At 41.7% G+C, this 17,633-nt stretch overlaps 1 protein-coding gene across 1 annotated transcript in view; it reads left to right on the forward strand.

Moving 5' to 3' along the window:
• Positions 1-17,633, forward strand: part of adam12a (ADAM metallopeptidase domain 12a) — a 66,960-nt gene that overhangs the window by 25,428 nt on the left and 23,899 nt on the right. The window contains exons 4-6 of the mRNA XM_029457218.1: positions 8,260-8,338; positions 11,704-11,780; positions 12,931-13,117. Of these exons, the coding sequence (XP_029313078.1) occupies positions 8,260-8,338; positions 11,704-11,780; positions 12,931-13,117 (343 nt within the window). The remainder of the gene's footprint in view (positions 1-8,259; positions 8,339-11,703; positions 11,781-12,930; positions 13,118-17,633) is intronic.

Below are 17,633 nucleotides of genomic sequence, written 5' to 3' on the forward strand. Positions count from 1 at the left end.
TACATGAATGTCAAAATGAGGTATCTATCTCTGGGATTCCTGCCTCCACCCCAATACAACGGAGGTATGTGGTGCCCATAATATTGTATAAAAAAACCGCAATTGATATTCAGCATCTCTTTTCAGAAACTGTGTCCTCATTATAACCAGACCTCACTGTCAACAGATTTTATAGCGACTGCTTTTAATTTCTGTGAACTAGCCCTTTAACATTTTGTTTGAAAAATACTTGGGGAAAGCATTACAGTTCTATCATGTCCTCCTTGTTTTCCAATGCAAGATGTACTGAGGATTGAATAAGTACTTTAGGAAATCAGTCGGGGAGTGTTGTGGTTTGCTTCTAGTGCTGAAAGAAAAGAATGTGTTGCATGAGCTATAAGCCATGAGCCCGACGTGTGTGGAGCACACACACACACAATCCTCAATTGTGGAAACAGCACATGCAGCGATGCCTGCATGTGTACAAGCACACGCACATGCTCCCACACAGACGCGCATAAATCAAGTCGCACTACCAGCACATTTGGTGATTCCTGCACACAAGCGGGGACACACTCTCTACATCCATCTCTCCCACACAACCGGAGCTCGCCCTGAGGGAGATGAAAAGGGGAAAGCAGAGGCACGCTCTCTGACACAGAGGAGCAGAAGCCCCCGGGGGGGGCAGATAGGAGTAGAAAGCAGGATGAAGGATCTCCCCTCCAGTGATCCACAACAACAAAGGCGATTTGAGAGACTGCTGCTCGGCATAAGTAGTGTCAGATAACAATGTCACTGGCCCATGTAATTATACAAAGAAAAAAATAGAAAGAAGAAGAAACATCAACCTGCGACAAACTGCCAAGATATTTCGTTTTTATTTGTTTTCCTAGAATTTAGATTTAATAGTTTACACTTGTCTAATTGCAAACATCATACGTAATTAAGTTTCATATTCCACTTGACCTGAAGTGGAGCATTTAGAGTTAACAGTGTGCCGATCAACTGCCTTTGATTAGTCACATGCGATTACTTTCCCCCCCGTCCTTGGGCATAGTGACATCATGAGCAATAAAGCATATTAATGCCTTTTTCTTTTGAAGAATTGAAAAGGACTTGCCCTGCTGTAAACCGGGAGTGAGCAGGTGATGATTTGCTGTGTTCTCCTAGACACAATTTGTCACATTTGGCATGTGCCAGCATGCCTTTGGGTGACAAACACTGTGGTGTAAGCAAAACACATGAGCGCCAGATGTAACTTGATGTTACAGTCGGAAAGTGACAACAGGCGGAGAAACGAAAGAGGGGAACGGACAATTTTGTGGAAAAACATCTGACTCTTCCTGTAGTTATCCTGTTTGAGACTGGTTGTAGTTATGTTTTTGGGACCTATACAATACGCCCATACCGCAGATAAGTGGTAAAACTAGACGACTAGTGAGAATTCTAACAACCGTGGCTTTTTATTATTCAATTAAGTTTTCATCATGCTTATCAGACTGAAATGGCTGGACTATGTGTCACTCCACACTGAACTGTGGCACAGCAAAGGACAAAGTGCTCCCATAATATGGTTAGGCAGCAGCAGCAGTGTGACACGGGAAGCAACTGAAAATAAACAAGTCCTCGTGCCTAAATGTGACCATTCCAAAAAACTATTCATGAGCGTTTCCTGGTTTGCCCCCACTATACTCGGTCTCATTAACTTAAAGCTGAGAGTGCTAGGTTAAGATTGTGGTTGTGGTTGCTATGCATGCACCATCCACTAGGACCTCCTGCCTACTTCTGTGGTGGTATAATACTATCACGCCACTTCTACCTTTTCTACTTAAAGAGTCATTATTCTCGCAACCGCAAGAGCTCCCTCGATGGGAAAGCAAAAACATAGGCCGTTTGAAGAAACAACTAGTGCTGATTCTTTTTCTTCTGGTGAGGACAGACTTTGGATTTGTATTCTTGGAGATGTGAGGTTGCTAACGGCACGTCTCTGTGTCCTCTGGGCTTTCTCTCTTTCTCGGTTGACTGATCACGCTGCTGTACTTTATGTACATACTCAGCCTTCTTAGCTGCATAGCGAATGATCCGAATGTAGTCATTCAGATGTAAGGGTGGCTGGCTTCTTCAAAAATACATGACAGCAGACCTTTTTGTTGGTGAACCATCCCTGGTGTACTTGTTGAGAAATAGAGACACTACAGTACAGAATCTATTGTTTGTATAGTGACTAATATACCTGTGTATCTCTGTAAACTCGGCGTCATCATCTTCACACTTTATCAAAGATTAGTGTTGCACTTCTGTCCTAATTCCAATTATCTTATCCATTGTTGGCGTGGTATTCATCATCCAGTCTCTGTAATTGGGAACCTGTGGAGTCATCCATCACGCAGACATTGCACAGAGATGACACTTTATTGATTTCACGGGGCATGCCTGGGCTTAACCACATCAATCTCTAGGTGACAGTCACTGCGATAATTGCGTGCCACTGCTACTAATGGCTATTCTGTTTGACCATCTAGCTGCCCAATTAACCACCCCCAGGATGTCACGCAGGTGTAAAGAATCATAATGAGGCTGTTATCATAAGTTGAAACGGGGATAAACAAATATGAGAAGCTTTCATTTTTGCATTTTCAACACCGTTGGCTTTCTTGACAGAAGCCAAAGTCCACATTTTCTGTGTTTTGTACCTTGTCGTGCTGGACCGTTGGTCCTAGAGCCAGGGGCACCAGCGAGCTGCAAGTTAGCTCACTACTGAACATGGCAGTTTATAAAGTCAAAACCATCTGCCTTGACTTTTTCGGCTCTTTCCCCCCCCCCTTCCTGCCTCCTCCATGAGCAGAAATTGGCTGGCATGCTCTAACGGCTCTGTTCATGACATGCTTCGTGAAGACTGGGAGTTGCATTGAGCTCGGGGTAAGCAGGGGGAATTCTGCTTCTCTGCTCTACTTGGCACTGGCCTGCAACACTGCCTGATGTCAGACAGATCACAGCCAGGAAGACTGGCCCTCTTCCCTTGCGCCTGGAAAAAGAATGTTACTAACACTGAGACAAGTTTCTTTGGCTCGGGGGGGTTTGCACCATTGTAGGTTTTCATGCACATGATCCCACTTTTTCCACGCGGAGCTGGGTTCTTGCCACTTGCCACATGAAAGCGACGGGACATTATTACTACCACATTGCCCCACGGGCCTCTCCGTTGAAACATAATGTACTAATTGGAGCTCCTAGATTAGGTTTTTACGAGAAACTTATTTCTTTGATGATGATTTCATCGGCTCTAAATGTTTATATTTATATATGTTCTAAATAACTTTCCGTTACAGAGCGGAGCTTACAAGTGCGAGAGGAGCTACTTGCCCTCCTGAGGCCTAATGCTTAGCGCCTCATTTATCATAGTTAACTGTAGTATTTGTCCAGAAGTCCCTGATTAGGTCGTCCGAGTTTAATGAGACATATCGAAGTCTACGACGGGGAAATCGCTGCACATTGATCGCGCTTGTATTCCAACAGCAGTAATGAAGGTTGTGGTGGCAATGTGCTGGACATTGCAAGTCAATTAAGGATATTCACTTTATGTACTCCCAAAAAAAAGGGAAGTTCATTTTCTTTTTAAAATACTTCCATTATTGTCACAGAATGTGTAAGCACTAACCTTTTCTATGCTCAATTATTCTCGTAGCCTGGTTGGATACCTTATCAAGTCCTGCGGAGCGTGAAGTTGAAAACCCATTTTGACTACTGACTGAAAAATGTGCTATTTTATATTCTGCCAAATAGAACAGATCCAGCACGGGCAAGGAAACACAATTTTTCTCACAACAACAATGTGTTTCTTTCTTCTCTTGGCCTGTCACATAATCAATTCAGTCATTTGATATTGCCTCAAAATTTGTTCAAAAGTGTCCCGATATGAACTCTCCTCTCCCCGACATCATCACACGTTTTCAGTGGGATACGAAGAAGAGATGTACAATTGTGTGTCATAATCAATAAAAAACCGATACAACATTATCATATAAAAGCTGTTAATATGCTTGTAAAGGACCTTTCTTTCTAGGTCATACGCAGCACTCACCTACTAATGAGACCCCCCGTTTTCTGTTGATGGATTAAGCACTAATTCCAATTCATCAAGCTTGTTGCAATTAATATATCTCACACAGTGTAACATTTGCTTTACTCGCGTTAAAGCAGAGCAAACACTAGAAGACCACATGTACAAGAATGATGGAATGTGTTAAGAAAACACCAAAGAGATAAGTTTCCCGAGGTCGGCGTGGTTCTATTTTCTCAATTAGACTGTTCACAACAGGGATTGTGTTTGAATAGTAAGCCTTGACATGTATTTCTGTATGGGAATCTATTCCATTTCGATAAGACATTGTGTGAATCCCGGTGGTATTTCCCTATACAAAGACAGACAGAAGAGGCTGACATTGTTGAGCAGATACAACAGAAGAAATATGATTAATTTAATCCAGGAGTAACAGAAGTGGCATTTTGTAGCTGGCATTCAGGATTAGCTTGAAGTGACTTCATTGTCTTTCTGTCAGTGTTGTCAAATCTACTGACAGGCAAATCGAACTCTATCATTTTTTTATTTCAGCCTCGAGACAGCATGCCAAGACAAAAACATAACACAGGTATTGCATCAGATACGGGGAAGGTAGCACATATTTCTCTGTCCATGCAACAGCAGCACACATCTCAGTGATATCTACCTCCTGCTGTGTCACACTTGCAATCCTTATGGTTTTTTTTGTGCTAGTTTGGGGTGTCAGGATGCCTCCACTCGGGACAGGTTCTGCGGCATTAACAGCCTAAACGTTGCATCTTCGTGTTGATTCTTGGCGCCTCTACCTGATGCTGACTCCCTGTCAGTCAGACAGAGCCCTGCTTTAAGCCTGTCCCGTGGGTAATGCATTTTAAATGGGGGGCACGACCCCCCTTCCCCTCCCTTCCTCCGTGCCTCATTAACTTCCCGCTGATTGATAAACAGTGAGCTGCTGCGGCTGCCACGTGGGGCGGGTGGCTTGTGGAATTAGACGCATGATGTATTTGGCTGGCGGTTCATCGCTCGGTCGGGATGAGAGGAACCTATAGGTGTCGTCTCCTGGTTGAGGTGCACAGGGAGGTTGTCTGTATATGTGTATGTGTTTGCACTTTGTTGGCTCAATGATGCAAATACTACTCCTGCGTGGTGTTTTCTTGCATGTGCTTAGTGCAAACTGTAACTCTAATGTGTGTGGTTTATCATGTTCTAGGCTATTAAAGCACAGTTTTCAAGTCTGCCTTTAAACATCAGCCAGGTGCCCATATGAACATTGAAACACGTTTCCCCTTCTGTTGATACTATCCATTGAAAGATTCCTTCTTAATCCACTTTCAATGTAAGTGATGGTGGACATACTTTCGTCATTATGCACAAGGGTTAACCTCCGCTGTCAGGAAACAATCTAATCCTGGCGCCCTTTGCAACCTATGATATGAAGCTACTGACCATGTGAGTTATATGGACATGGATTTGTCTCAATATTAGTTGTGTGAACAAATCAACAATCCGTGTGTAAATGTGTAATCTGTAAATGTAAAACATCTTCCACAAAAAACTATTTTGCAAATATAGAAGGGATCTGCAAATACATGAACATATTCAACAACAATCTCAATTTTACGCTTGCAATTTTGCATTTTACAAACACGGTTTTTGGGACAAACTTTCCATCAGTCGGAACGAAAATCCACTTGTATCACTCGGCCATTTTGACAAGGAAGTGACAAGCTACGTTAGTTAAGTTAAGTTCAGATACAGGCTATCAACCAAAGAATGGTAGTGAGAAACCTCTCATTCAGAACCACTGGCCTCTCATTTGGTAAAGACGAGTCATCTGTGTGACACAGACGTGGCCACCACTGGCCTCTCTGTCCTATTTCTGAGAGGCCAATGGTGGCCATGTATGTTTACAGGAAATTGGAGAACACCCGTACAAGTAGCAAAGAAGAAACCATTGCTAACAATGCAAGAAGGCCAATAACTGATATTTTCTTGATATGCACGTGGATTGCCTTGAACCTCAGCCCACCCCACTCAGGTGAACTAAAGTACAGTTTCTTGGATCCATGTGTCCGCAACATGTTATTTTATACCCACCCTCTCCCAGAGTGTTACAGGCATGCAGTGAGGAAGACGCATGCACACACACTCACCCCACTGGATTGTCTGCTGTGGGCAGATGTTGAGGTTGTGTGTCCGACCGAGAGCGCAGACCTAATTAAGACTGAAGAAACACATCATTTTATTTGGCTTTCTCCACTCTTTGGCCTCGCTTTGATCCAATGATTATTACCAGCTCTTTGGCTCTGCAGAGGAGTAGAGGGCGGGGAAGTATTGTGTCTCATGCTGACAGCTCCCAAACAAAATAACCCCCCTCTCCCAGGTTGTTACAGCTGACACTCCCAGCTGGGTTGTCAGCGGTGAGGTCAGTAAGAGAATCCAGCTGCCTGCTGAGGTTTGTTCCTCTGCTGTGGATTAGCACCAGCCAACCATCTGCTGGTGTCCTGCAGTGTAATACTGTACATGCACTCGCTGTATGTACAATACATGGACACTCATCCTCACTTGTACAAATCATGGACACAAATACACATGTTATTGGTGCACTAATCAACCCAGGAGGGGGTCCACATAGCTTTGTTGGATCTCAGTTCATTTGTTGATCTATTTATGTTGTTGATCCTCTCCCCCCGCTGAGTGTCCTTCCCTCGGCCAGACAAAAGAGCAGTGCTCAGACAAGAAGGACAGCCATCACTGCAGTAGGGCTGTGGTGGCAAAGATTTGTTTTGTCATTGCAATGACAAAAAGGCAAAATCAATCTTTTGAGTGTCAAACAATAAATCACCTGAAAAGTCTACAGGAGGCTCTGAAAGGTTTGTAGTTTGGTGGTTGCTTCTTGAAGGACACCAGCTGTTGTTTACTTGGATATAAACCCGTTGCAATGAATTCCATTAGTGAGTCAATCTGAAAAGCTCCCAACTCTTGTTTTATAACTCACTTCTCTGCTGGATGTTCAGTATGGAGTGTCTCCAAAACACAACAAAGTAGCGGAACGATTGTGAGCGAGACAGACTTAAATGCATTTCCTTTGGGGACATAATATTAAAGGTTCCTTCTTGACCATGAAAAAAACAGCAGCTTGACAAATACATTCTCAACACAAGGTCCAACTTACTCGTTGTTTCCGGTCACGTGATAACTTAGAAAGTCCCTCATAGTGGTCATGAGATGTGGTTTAAAGCTTTGTATGTCTCACACATTGATATGGGTGTATAGTTAACTGTGTTCGGGGCCTGTTTTCTAAAAATGAGGTACGAGCATGTTAAAAGGTTCACATTGGTGATGGTATTAACGACATGCTCTCTGTAGCCAAATCTTCTTTTACCACACCTCCTTGCAATATTTAAAATGTATTCAAAGACATACTTTTACACACCAGCGAGTACTGACATCATGTTGATTAAGACTACAGGGAGCTGTTGCTTCACGGTAAAACCCTTACAGTGGTTGGCGAGTGGAAAGCTTTAATTGTGAAGTAGTGATAACAAAATTGAGTTTGCCATGATGAAGATAAATGAGTAGGCAGTAGGTCCCACATTACCAAGGTAGTGCTGTAATTTTCCCAGTCCCTATATGGTAGTGACCTCCTGAATAGGAAGCAAGAGAGAGATGCCTCTTGTTTGCTCGCAGCAGAGACTCGCTGTGTTGATTTATCGCGCTTTCTAGATATAAACTGCAAATGGATCACTTGGTAACCTCAGAGAGTCACTTCAGAGGGTTATTGATTCCCGTCTATAACTAAAAATGACGTCTTCACTGCTTTCCTGTCAAAATAATCCCCCCCATTCGCGTTTTTTATCAGATCACACTATCATGTCCATCCGTTCATTGTTTGCCATTGTCTGCAATGTGTAAGCTAATTACTGTTCTGCCAAATCACATGGAATGAGTTATGGATTGATATCGAATGATTCTTCATGGTGCATGCATGTGGTGTGAAAACATCACAGCAGCATTTAAAAAAAAGAAAAAGAAATGTCTTTCTTATAGCCTGAAGGTGTTCGATTCAATTTATACTAAAGGAGGGTTATATTTTAAATCACATCAAACTGTTTATCTTCCATGCAAGAGTAGTTTAAGACATTGTGATTGATTTGTTTAAGGTTGAATCACCTCAGGGTCACTTCTCAGCTTTTGTTGTCTTTGTTTATTCTTTCCAGGGGGCTGTTTGCAAGTAACTATACAGAAACCCATTACCTGGAAGACGGCATTGCGGTCACAGGCTCTCACAACTTCACGGTATGTTAACAACCATTTATTTTCTGTTTCTTTATCGAGGCTGACACAATGATATTTATCACTCATCCAACGGCTCGTATGAATGTTTGGGCTTCTGCAAAAGCCTTCTTCCTGTCGGGTTCAGCTTCGTTGTGCTTTTGTTAAGGTCAGCAAGGAAGTTAAGAAAATGTCACGTCGCAGTTAGACCCACTTTCAAACCATCTGGAATTGGGTAGTCTTCCATACAAGGAAGCAGATTAATATTTGATGAAATAAAAGGCAGAGAGGTCAGAGAACAGGCACAGTTTAAGGAAACAACTCAAGTCTTTTATGTTGGATGCAACTCAAACCATCATAAAAAGTGCATCATTTTTGACCAACTTCAGATTTTTTTTACTTTATAACTTACAAATATATTCTCTTTGTGTAGTTCATGAGTTAATAAATGAAACTTCGTGTATATCCTGTTGCCAACCATTCAAGGGATTTGGTCTTCCTACAATTTCTTGTGATTTGCTTGTGTGTTGGGATACATATTTAATATGTAATCTTCATTAAGCTCATCTGTTCTGCTTTCGAATACAAAGGGTCTTTGAAAACATCTTCCATGTATCCATACATGTCCCTCTATTGAATGATCTTTATTTTGAGGTTCAGAAACAGCAACACTGTTAGGAAACTACGCGTACAGTTCACTGTAATGAATGAGAATGATGTGGCTGCACTACGTGGAACAGTTTATACCCCTCAAAGCTTCCACCTGCTTGCCTGATTTCAGTGATTTGATCATCTGCTGTTTGGAAAGTAATTACACTTCTAATTTTTGTTCGGATACCCAGAATGCATATTAATAGACATCTTGTGAGGTCTGTATACAAAACGCTTGGCCTACTTATGCTCAAATCCACAAAAGAGGAGATTAATATAATTCAATAATGGCCAGCCCACACAGTAAAATGAACAATTCTTTCCACAGCTGTGCGACCAGAGCCGGACCATCATTGGCTCGGCTCGGCCAGCTCATCAGAACTGCCGCCATTTCCAAAGCGTAAAGACAATGGAGGAGTTGTAGCGGCTCAACTCTGGGAGACACTGAGGCTTATGCAACCGGTTGTTTTTATTATCAAGATGGATTAAATCTTTAGAATATTTGAGGATGATAAAAAAAAAATGCTTTCACAATTTACCAGAGCCCAAGAGGATGTCTTAATATTTCTTGTTTTTTGTTCTTCGATTAACTGCCCAAAATATCCGATTTACAAGGATGTAAAACCAGCGATATCCTCACATTTGAGAACAAGCAAACAAGAAGCATTCTTGCCTCGTTTGCAATCAAATGACTTCCTAGCGATTTCCTGTCGGGCACCTATTCTGCACTCGATGGATTGGTGTATTAAAAATGTAATGGATGGTCCGAAGGATCACTCGGAGTATCTACCTGCTCAGTGTCTTACAGGCTTGGAAACTAACGGACATCATTCGACCTCCATCCCTCCTCTCATTCCTCTCTCATGACCACAGCCAGGGAGGGTCTTCTTTTACTGGAAACGGCCAGATCTTCTGAGACTGATCCGTAGTTAATTTATTTGTCCTGCCGGCAGGGAGGAGACTGATATAGTGATCTGGGCAAGTATCTGGAGGGTTCAGTTGTGTGTCAAAGGCAAGGTACTGCTGTGAGTCAGCCCTCTCTCGGATCTCTCTGTCTGTTTTACGTCCTCTCCCTTTCTCTCTAAAGTCCACACACAATGCAATAGATGAGTGCCATGTGCCGTAACAAAACACTGCTGGGAATATGAATCACTAGCATGGATATTAAAGAGTTAACTTAGAATAATAAATGAGTTATGATAAACAATGTGATGTTCACACCCGGCTTTTCCTCCCACAATAATCTGGGTATTAGTTATTAATCTTTCTTATTCCAGATATGAAGACGTAAGCACTTTTTCCTTTCCTCATTTCTTTCTGCAGAAACCTTAGAAACAAAAAGTCTATTCATATCTTTTATATCGATGCATCACAGTCATGATCTCATCAAAGAAACATGAGGTGGTAGCATTAACTCAGCGCACTAAATCCAGCCCTGCTCCTCCACGCTACACTAAAAATTTCATATTTCATGTAATGGGCTGTCCTTTCTTTGCCTTTTTCCTCACCATAATGGATCTTTCTCTTTCAGTACACCTCTAGGTAGAGATATGGAAAGTGGCCAAACAGACAAAGCTTTCAAGGCTTTGAGTCTGTTTTTTTTAATGTCCTCTGAATAAGATATTGTCCTTCGGGCAGTAAGTTTGGTTTACAATAGCCAAATACATTTTTCAACCTTGTGTCCAAAGAACTCATGTTTATATGCTACTTAAGTTTATAGCCAAATACATTTGGGAAGAAATGTAAGTGCTGCATGGATTATGTTTCCTGGTAACATTTCAATGTGTTTTTATATTATTAATAGTATAGTATTGCCATTTTCCATCTGGTTCCAAGTTGGTAAAATTCTTGAACGTATACACAAATCTATTTAGTTAAATAAAGATAATTTGTCTAACAAAAGAAAATCTGAATATCAAAAGTTCTCAAAGCAGTATTAATTGATTTTTGTCCTTTTGATGAAGGATTTCTTAAAGATTCAGGTTCAATTACTGGATTCAATGCTACATCCAGATGTGAGAAAATGCTATTGAACCCCACTCTTAAAGGCATAATTAATCAATGCCGTTTATAGTGAGAACACGTTGCAGAACTACTGTTAATCAGTGCTGTGAATATGGAAGGTTTCCCTTTAACTACAGAAACTCATTCAGCAACCAAACATGCAAAATCAGCAGCTACTCGATGTAAGCCGCCGTGAATTAGGCCGGACATTGAAGTTTACTGCCTGCACTCTATATTTAGAGGCAGCCAAAGAGAGGTGTAAAACTCATATTTCCTTGTTTTCCAGAACAGGGTGGCAGAAGGGGTTGGTTAGACCTCACCTGAGCGAGGCCGTCTAACTGTAGCAGAAAGTCTGTTTTCATTCTAAACCAGACGCTTCCTCCCCGCCCTCTCGCTGCCAGGCCTGGTTCAATAAACATGGGCTCCATCCACTTTCGTTACTCCCTGCCGCAGCTTGACAGGTGGTCCATGAAAGCGGGCACCTGATATCGCAGCAGCACGCAAAGATTGTGCTGTAAATTGTGAAAGTGCACAGATTTCAGCCGTCCTGTGGTGATGAGTGTGAATGTCTGCTGCTAAGTCTGCAAAAGACAATTCCCCCCATATTTCACAGTGATCAGCTGGTACAGCTGTTGTTGGAAAGCCTAAATACATGTTTAGTGTCGCACTGGTGGTCCCGTCCTTCTTGTCTTGAATTTTAAATATTGAAGAACTTTATTTCTGTGCTCCCTCAGGCAAACTGCTACTACCACGGTGAGGTGGAGGGTCACGGCAACTCGGACGTCAGTCTCAGTACCTGCGCTGGTATTAAGTAAGTTTGTGACATTTATGTTTTCATTATTGTCATTGCATAACCACTAAAACTACAGCCCAATGACTTGCCATAGTAGAAACACATGCCCAGAGTTTATCCTGTACAGGAAGTGATTATTATCGCCAGCTCATTTTCCCGTTTTATCTCTAAATAAATGGATTTACGTGGCCATTTATGTGGCTACAACCTCTCTGATCAGTTATTTTAGTGAGCACAACGTCATTAAAACCATTAAAAATGTTCATCAAAGCTATGAAAATCCAATCCAGGTTGTAATAAACAGGAATTATGCTTTAAGTCTGACTTGAGGCCGAGGCAGAAGTCTCAAGTGTAAAACTCTGAGAAGATGGTATGTCAACAGAACTCAGTAAATGATGAATTTTGCTACAATAATACATTGAGATGACACTCTGCATATACTGTTGAAAAGCAGTAAACTTGACACATTGTAAGGCTTTTTAGACAAATGAGGAATTACAGTATGGGAAACACTCTGTTTGCCGATGTCAAACAGGAGTTATGATCGCAGTAATATCATTGGACACCATCAGGAATGTTATCACAAACCAGCCAAACGTCTACATCCTCTAGACTCAGCGATTCGGCTTAATATTTATTTGTTTCAGTTTTTCTGCAACCTGTCTGCACAGTAACAGATGCACGGAACTCTTTTCGACAGAGAGCTACGCATTGCCTGGTTCACCGAGACAAATTGTTCTTGGTTGAAAGTTGGCAGCGCTCAGGCTTGTGTGTGTGTGTGTGTGTGGGGGCGAAAGTGGTTAGTGGAAATTCATTGGGTTGGGAATATTGTGCAAGGTCTGTGAGAATCTCACAGTTTATCCAAACTCACTAGACATGTCACTTTAAATCACTGAGGCCACTGTTAAATCATGAGAAAAGTTAAGAAAGAGGAAACAATGGGAAAAACTAAGAGACACTTCTCTTTAGTACATTCATCACAATGATGTATTATATTTTCTGGTTGTGTAAGGATGTGACACATAAGCCAGCATTCCTTTTATGTCAGCCAGGTCAGATTGACATTTTGCTTTTCCTGCACGTCTGATATGTTTCAATGCAGTTCCAGCATTTTAATTCTGGGAACATAAATAGAAAATGACGAGTCTCACCTTTTCTGTCTCTGCAGGGGTTTCATAACTCTCGAAGGCAAATCCTTTGTACTGGAACCATCTGCTGATCACTCCGATGGGACTCACTGGATCTACACAGCTGAACACCTCAATTTTGCTCCTGGCACCTGTGGCCATGATTTCAACATCTCCTACCCCATTGAACATGCAGACAGTAGTCCGTTCAGGGCCTTCAGCACAAGGGTAAGGATCATTAAACTGTTTTCATTTTATCTCCAGTAAACCGTCTCACAATGGGATTTGAAAGAACGCATCCGTCTGCAAGATGTCTTACTTCCTTTCCGTGCAGTATTTTTGGCATTTTTAGCTTTCATTACTACTTAATACTTCTTAATAGTAACTTAATAGTTACTACTATTTCTTGAACCAGTGAATTGCAGCACATGGTGAGCAATTCCCCAGAGTTTGCTGCTCAGATAACTCTCAGGTAGAACATTTTAATAGCTTTACTGTATTTTGTTTAGCTTCTTTCGACCTCACAGATCAAACTTACTCACTATAGACAATCCACTGGAAGTAAGTTTTTATCTCTAAACCCTTTAGTGAGTATATTCAATAAACATTATTCATAGCTGTATCTATTGATGGGGCTCATTTTTGATGATTGAAGTCAGCGTTTTCTATGTGATCATGTTAGCATTCAGCTCAAAACACCACTGTGCCTACTGTCGTACAGCTTCTTAGAGCCGTAAGCATGGTGGTAGACTCCTGGCCTTGCTAATATTTGTAATATTCTGGTAATATGTGGTGGCATGGAGCTGCAGTGGAAAGCACTGTCACCTCAGAGCAACTTTTAATCCGCAAGCTGGCGGCTGGAGTGTTTTTGTGTGGAATTTGCATACTGAGTCTTTGTGATGAAGTGATGTTTAGTTCCTGTGGATTGTCTATAAAGTGAACCAGGTGTAATCCATTTCTTTTTTATTATTTCAGCCCTGTGAGGTCGGCGTGCTGAGGACTAATTTCTTTTTCTTCCAATTACCAGTTTTTTGCTCGTCCGTGCATTTAAAACTAATTGAGCTCTTTGATTTTTGCTTTTCTTTGTGTTTTCTTCTCAAATGTTTGAGTTGGTGTTTCAATCACACTGTGCACTGAGAGAAGATGTGAAGCAGAAAAATCTCAGAAATGTCTTTATCTCTGCCAGGCGTAACCCTGGAGGGGATCATGCGTTCGTTCTGTCTGTCCACAGCTAATCTCTCATACTGCCCCTCAGTCTAATATTTTTTGGGCACATTCATTACTGTATGCTCTAGGACCTCTTGTGGTTTTGGGAATTCACAACCTGTTTCATTGACAGCTGACTCCTCACTTCTCTTAATCGGCCAGTAGGGGATCAACAACTGCTTCAGTAGCAAAAAGGTATTTCTGGCAATCGGCTAGCTAGGGTAAAAACAAGCCTTACCAAGTCTCTTGCAGGCCACATCTCTCTGTGGCTCAAAAACTGACATCCATAGAAAAGTTTGGTCTCATTTTGAACCGGAGCATCTGCAGATGGAAATTCCATACCCGATATGTTATGATGCTCTAAAGTTAGGCACAGTACGAGTTGAATAAATCCCTGTATCTGCTATATTCGGCGTCATCGTGATTGTAAGGGAGCCCGCAGGGACGATTGATTGTGATTCAATTCCTCTTTGTTTAGGAGGGGAGAGGGGAGATCTGCATTCCACTGAGTGCACTTTCTTAGTCTTAGCTTGTATTTAGATTCCAACGACGCAGAATATAAAGGATCGCTCAACCTTAACCCTTTTTAAAAAAGATCATTTGCAATGCAGATATTGGTAAGTGGTCTGTTATATATTTTAGAAGCTACTACTTGTTGAATTATTCACTCATTTCTTCCATCTGATCTAACGGTGTCCATTAGTGATGTGGATTATATGGAGAGCCGGGTTTGATGAACGCCTGTGGAAAGTGCATTGGCTGTTAAAGTGACACCATTTGCTCTGAAAGCGAGATCAGACTGCAGGCTTGTACATCATGCCTTCAGCAAGACCCGTCCATCCAGAATTAAACAGATTGCTTTTTAGAAACCCCACCCCACCCTATCCCACACCATACACTCAGCTCCTTACTACTCCGCAGAGAAGAGGGATAAATCTTAAGGTCCACGGTCACAGAGAGTCTTTATCTTCAGAGGGAATAGATGACGAGTGCCGATAAGTGGAAAATACAGACTCCAGTGATCTCTATCTGACTGGAGACGGGTGACAGTGGACGAGCACGGCTGATTTATCAGGTCAACACAAAGAGACTCACAGATAGGTGGTGTAAAAGATGAAACAGATGTGCAGAGATCCAAGTGGAGGATAAGCGCACATTCCATAATTGTGATGCGAGGGACTTTCCATTTTCTTAAAACTGATTTTTATTTGTAACAATTGTTTTAATCATTTCATTAAGGTTATATTGAGATTGAGTGTGTTTTCAGGACACGGGCCAAACATATGGCTGTGTTGGCTTAAACATGCACTTTCACATTTATTTATTATATTTATTCATGCAGTAATAGGGTTTTTCTGATGTTTCACTGTAGTTGTTGATCCCTGTTGGTGATTATAATACCGGCTTCAATGGCCAACATTGTCTTTGGTGTTAAGAGAGCTGCAAAGATTTAGTACAGTGAAGAAACCCTTGCAGAAGTTTCCACTGACAGAAACAGAGGGGGGAAGACGTTAACAAAAGAGGGATCATATTGCTCATTTACACCACTGTGAAAAACATGATTTGATTCTTACTCGTGAGGGTTTATTCAGTGTACTTTAATATGTTTTATCTGATGTCCCCTTTCATTCGTTTGAAATATTACATCCCTTCCCTTCCTAATGCAGCACGAGATGCCAAAGTTAGAAGAGAAAACATCTGTAAGTGAAGACAGATGCGGTTAATAAGGGAGGTGGTCGAACACGGTAATCCCACAGGTGCAAAAAAAAAGAAAAGAAAAAGTGAAAACAGATAACATAGTCATGAATATTTTCAAAAAGTGTCACTTGATGGGCAAAAGGCCTTGTTAGTAGCACAGAGAAGGTACATCAAAAACTCAGACTATAAAGTCTGGTTTGCCGTACTTGAAGGGATACAAGCGAACTCACCTCAGCATGTTACACAAGGGCACCGAGGTGTACTGCTGCTGCTTTGATAAGCTACGATGTGCCCTGCTTGAGTGTCTAAAGATAAAGAGGCGTGTTGGCAGAGTGCCCTCTGGATGATAAGAGTCAGATGGGGTAGAGAAGGGGAGAGAGATATGATGGCCAGCTGACAGGAACTGCAAGTCAACAGCACGAGTACCTATGAATCTCTGTTGCCGTCAAACCTTAACATAACATGTTATGGCATTTTGAGAGTACAATAATAATGGGGATGTTAGCCTGAACTGGCCGGTGAAGAGAATCTAATCACAAAGCTCCATTACACAGTATTCATCTTCATCCACACCTGAGCCAGCTCCATTTGCTTAATGAAGACTGTGCCATGTTGAAAGCTCTCAGGCTAGTAAGCTGGCCTTTTGTTTTTAAATTCTCTTCTCCGTTTAAACTGTGAAAGAATACCGGGCTCTTTCTTCAACTTAATTCTGTGATATTGAAGCAGTGTGTAAAACAGGAACTAAAGGGAAGGAAAGGGAGAATATTTTGTCCATTCATGTGGAGGTGAAGCTTTTAAATATTTAAAGATATATTAATAATCAATTTATTTTATACACATTGGGTGCAGAAACCAGTTTTGTTTCCCCCCATTATCTAGTGTTACTTTCAGTTTTATAGAGAAGTTATAATGTTGTGAAATATGTCTTCTAGATTTCCACCTGTACCTCCAACTCATCAGATTCTTTTTCAGAACAGGGATGCTCTTCACTTGGTTGATTGAAGCCCAGTGTTCGTGTATGTGTCTCCTCTCCAGCGGCCTCCTAGAGATTTGGTTATCACCATAGGGTGCATTTAGAGCACACTTGCCCATCCTGGCTTATCTATGGAGGAGGCAGATAAGAGCAGAGGATCCAGGCTGCCAGGCGAGCACGGATAGAGAGGCTCAGGTTGAAAGTGGGCCATAGTGTGAAGGCAGAACACTCAGCCAGCAGGATAGTATAGGATCTGTGTGTGTGTGTGTGTGTGTGTGTGTGTGTGTGTGTGTGTGTGTGTGTGTGTGTGTGTGTGTGTGTGTGTGTGTGTGTGTGTGTGTGTGTGTGTGTGTGTGTGTGGAGGTGAGACAAAACCCTAGCTCGAACGGTGAAAGTCAGTTGCTGTCCACACACAGAACGAGAGCAACATCTGCTCCATGGCCAGGGGTTGTATTTGTCTTGTTTTTGAAGAGCCCCAAAAACAATGTCATTCATGGTCCCCAGAGTTCAAATATGTGGTGATACCCTTACTTTTCTTTCAGCGCCATCATCAGGTCAAAATCTTAATTCGTCCAGCATTTGGTTTATGACCACAAAACTATTGGCATTTACATCATCATTTAGTTCAAAGCCCTGTTGTACAGCTTCACAGAGCCGCTAGCATGGCTGTTATTGTATTATTGTTTTTCATTTGACATGTGATACACATTTTGTTCTTTTTCTTTTTTTAAGATATTTTGTTTGGGGCTGTTTCCTTTTTATGATTTACACATCTTCTATCTTCTACATCTTCTATTGTGTCCTATTTACCACCTGTTGAAAAGAGTTTAGACTGTGACAACCTGTGTCCACTCCAAAAGAGATAAA

This window comes from Cottoperca gobio, chromosome 19 (assembly GCF_900634415.1).
Source record: "Cottoperca gobio chromosome 19, fCotGob3.1, whole genome shotgun sequence".
In the NCBI taxonomy this organism is placed as follows: Eukaryota; Metazoa; Chordata; class Actinopteri; order Perciformes; family Bovichtidae; genus Cottoperca; species Cottoperca gobio.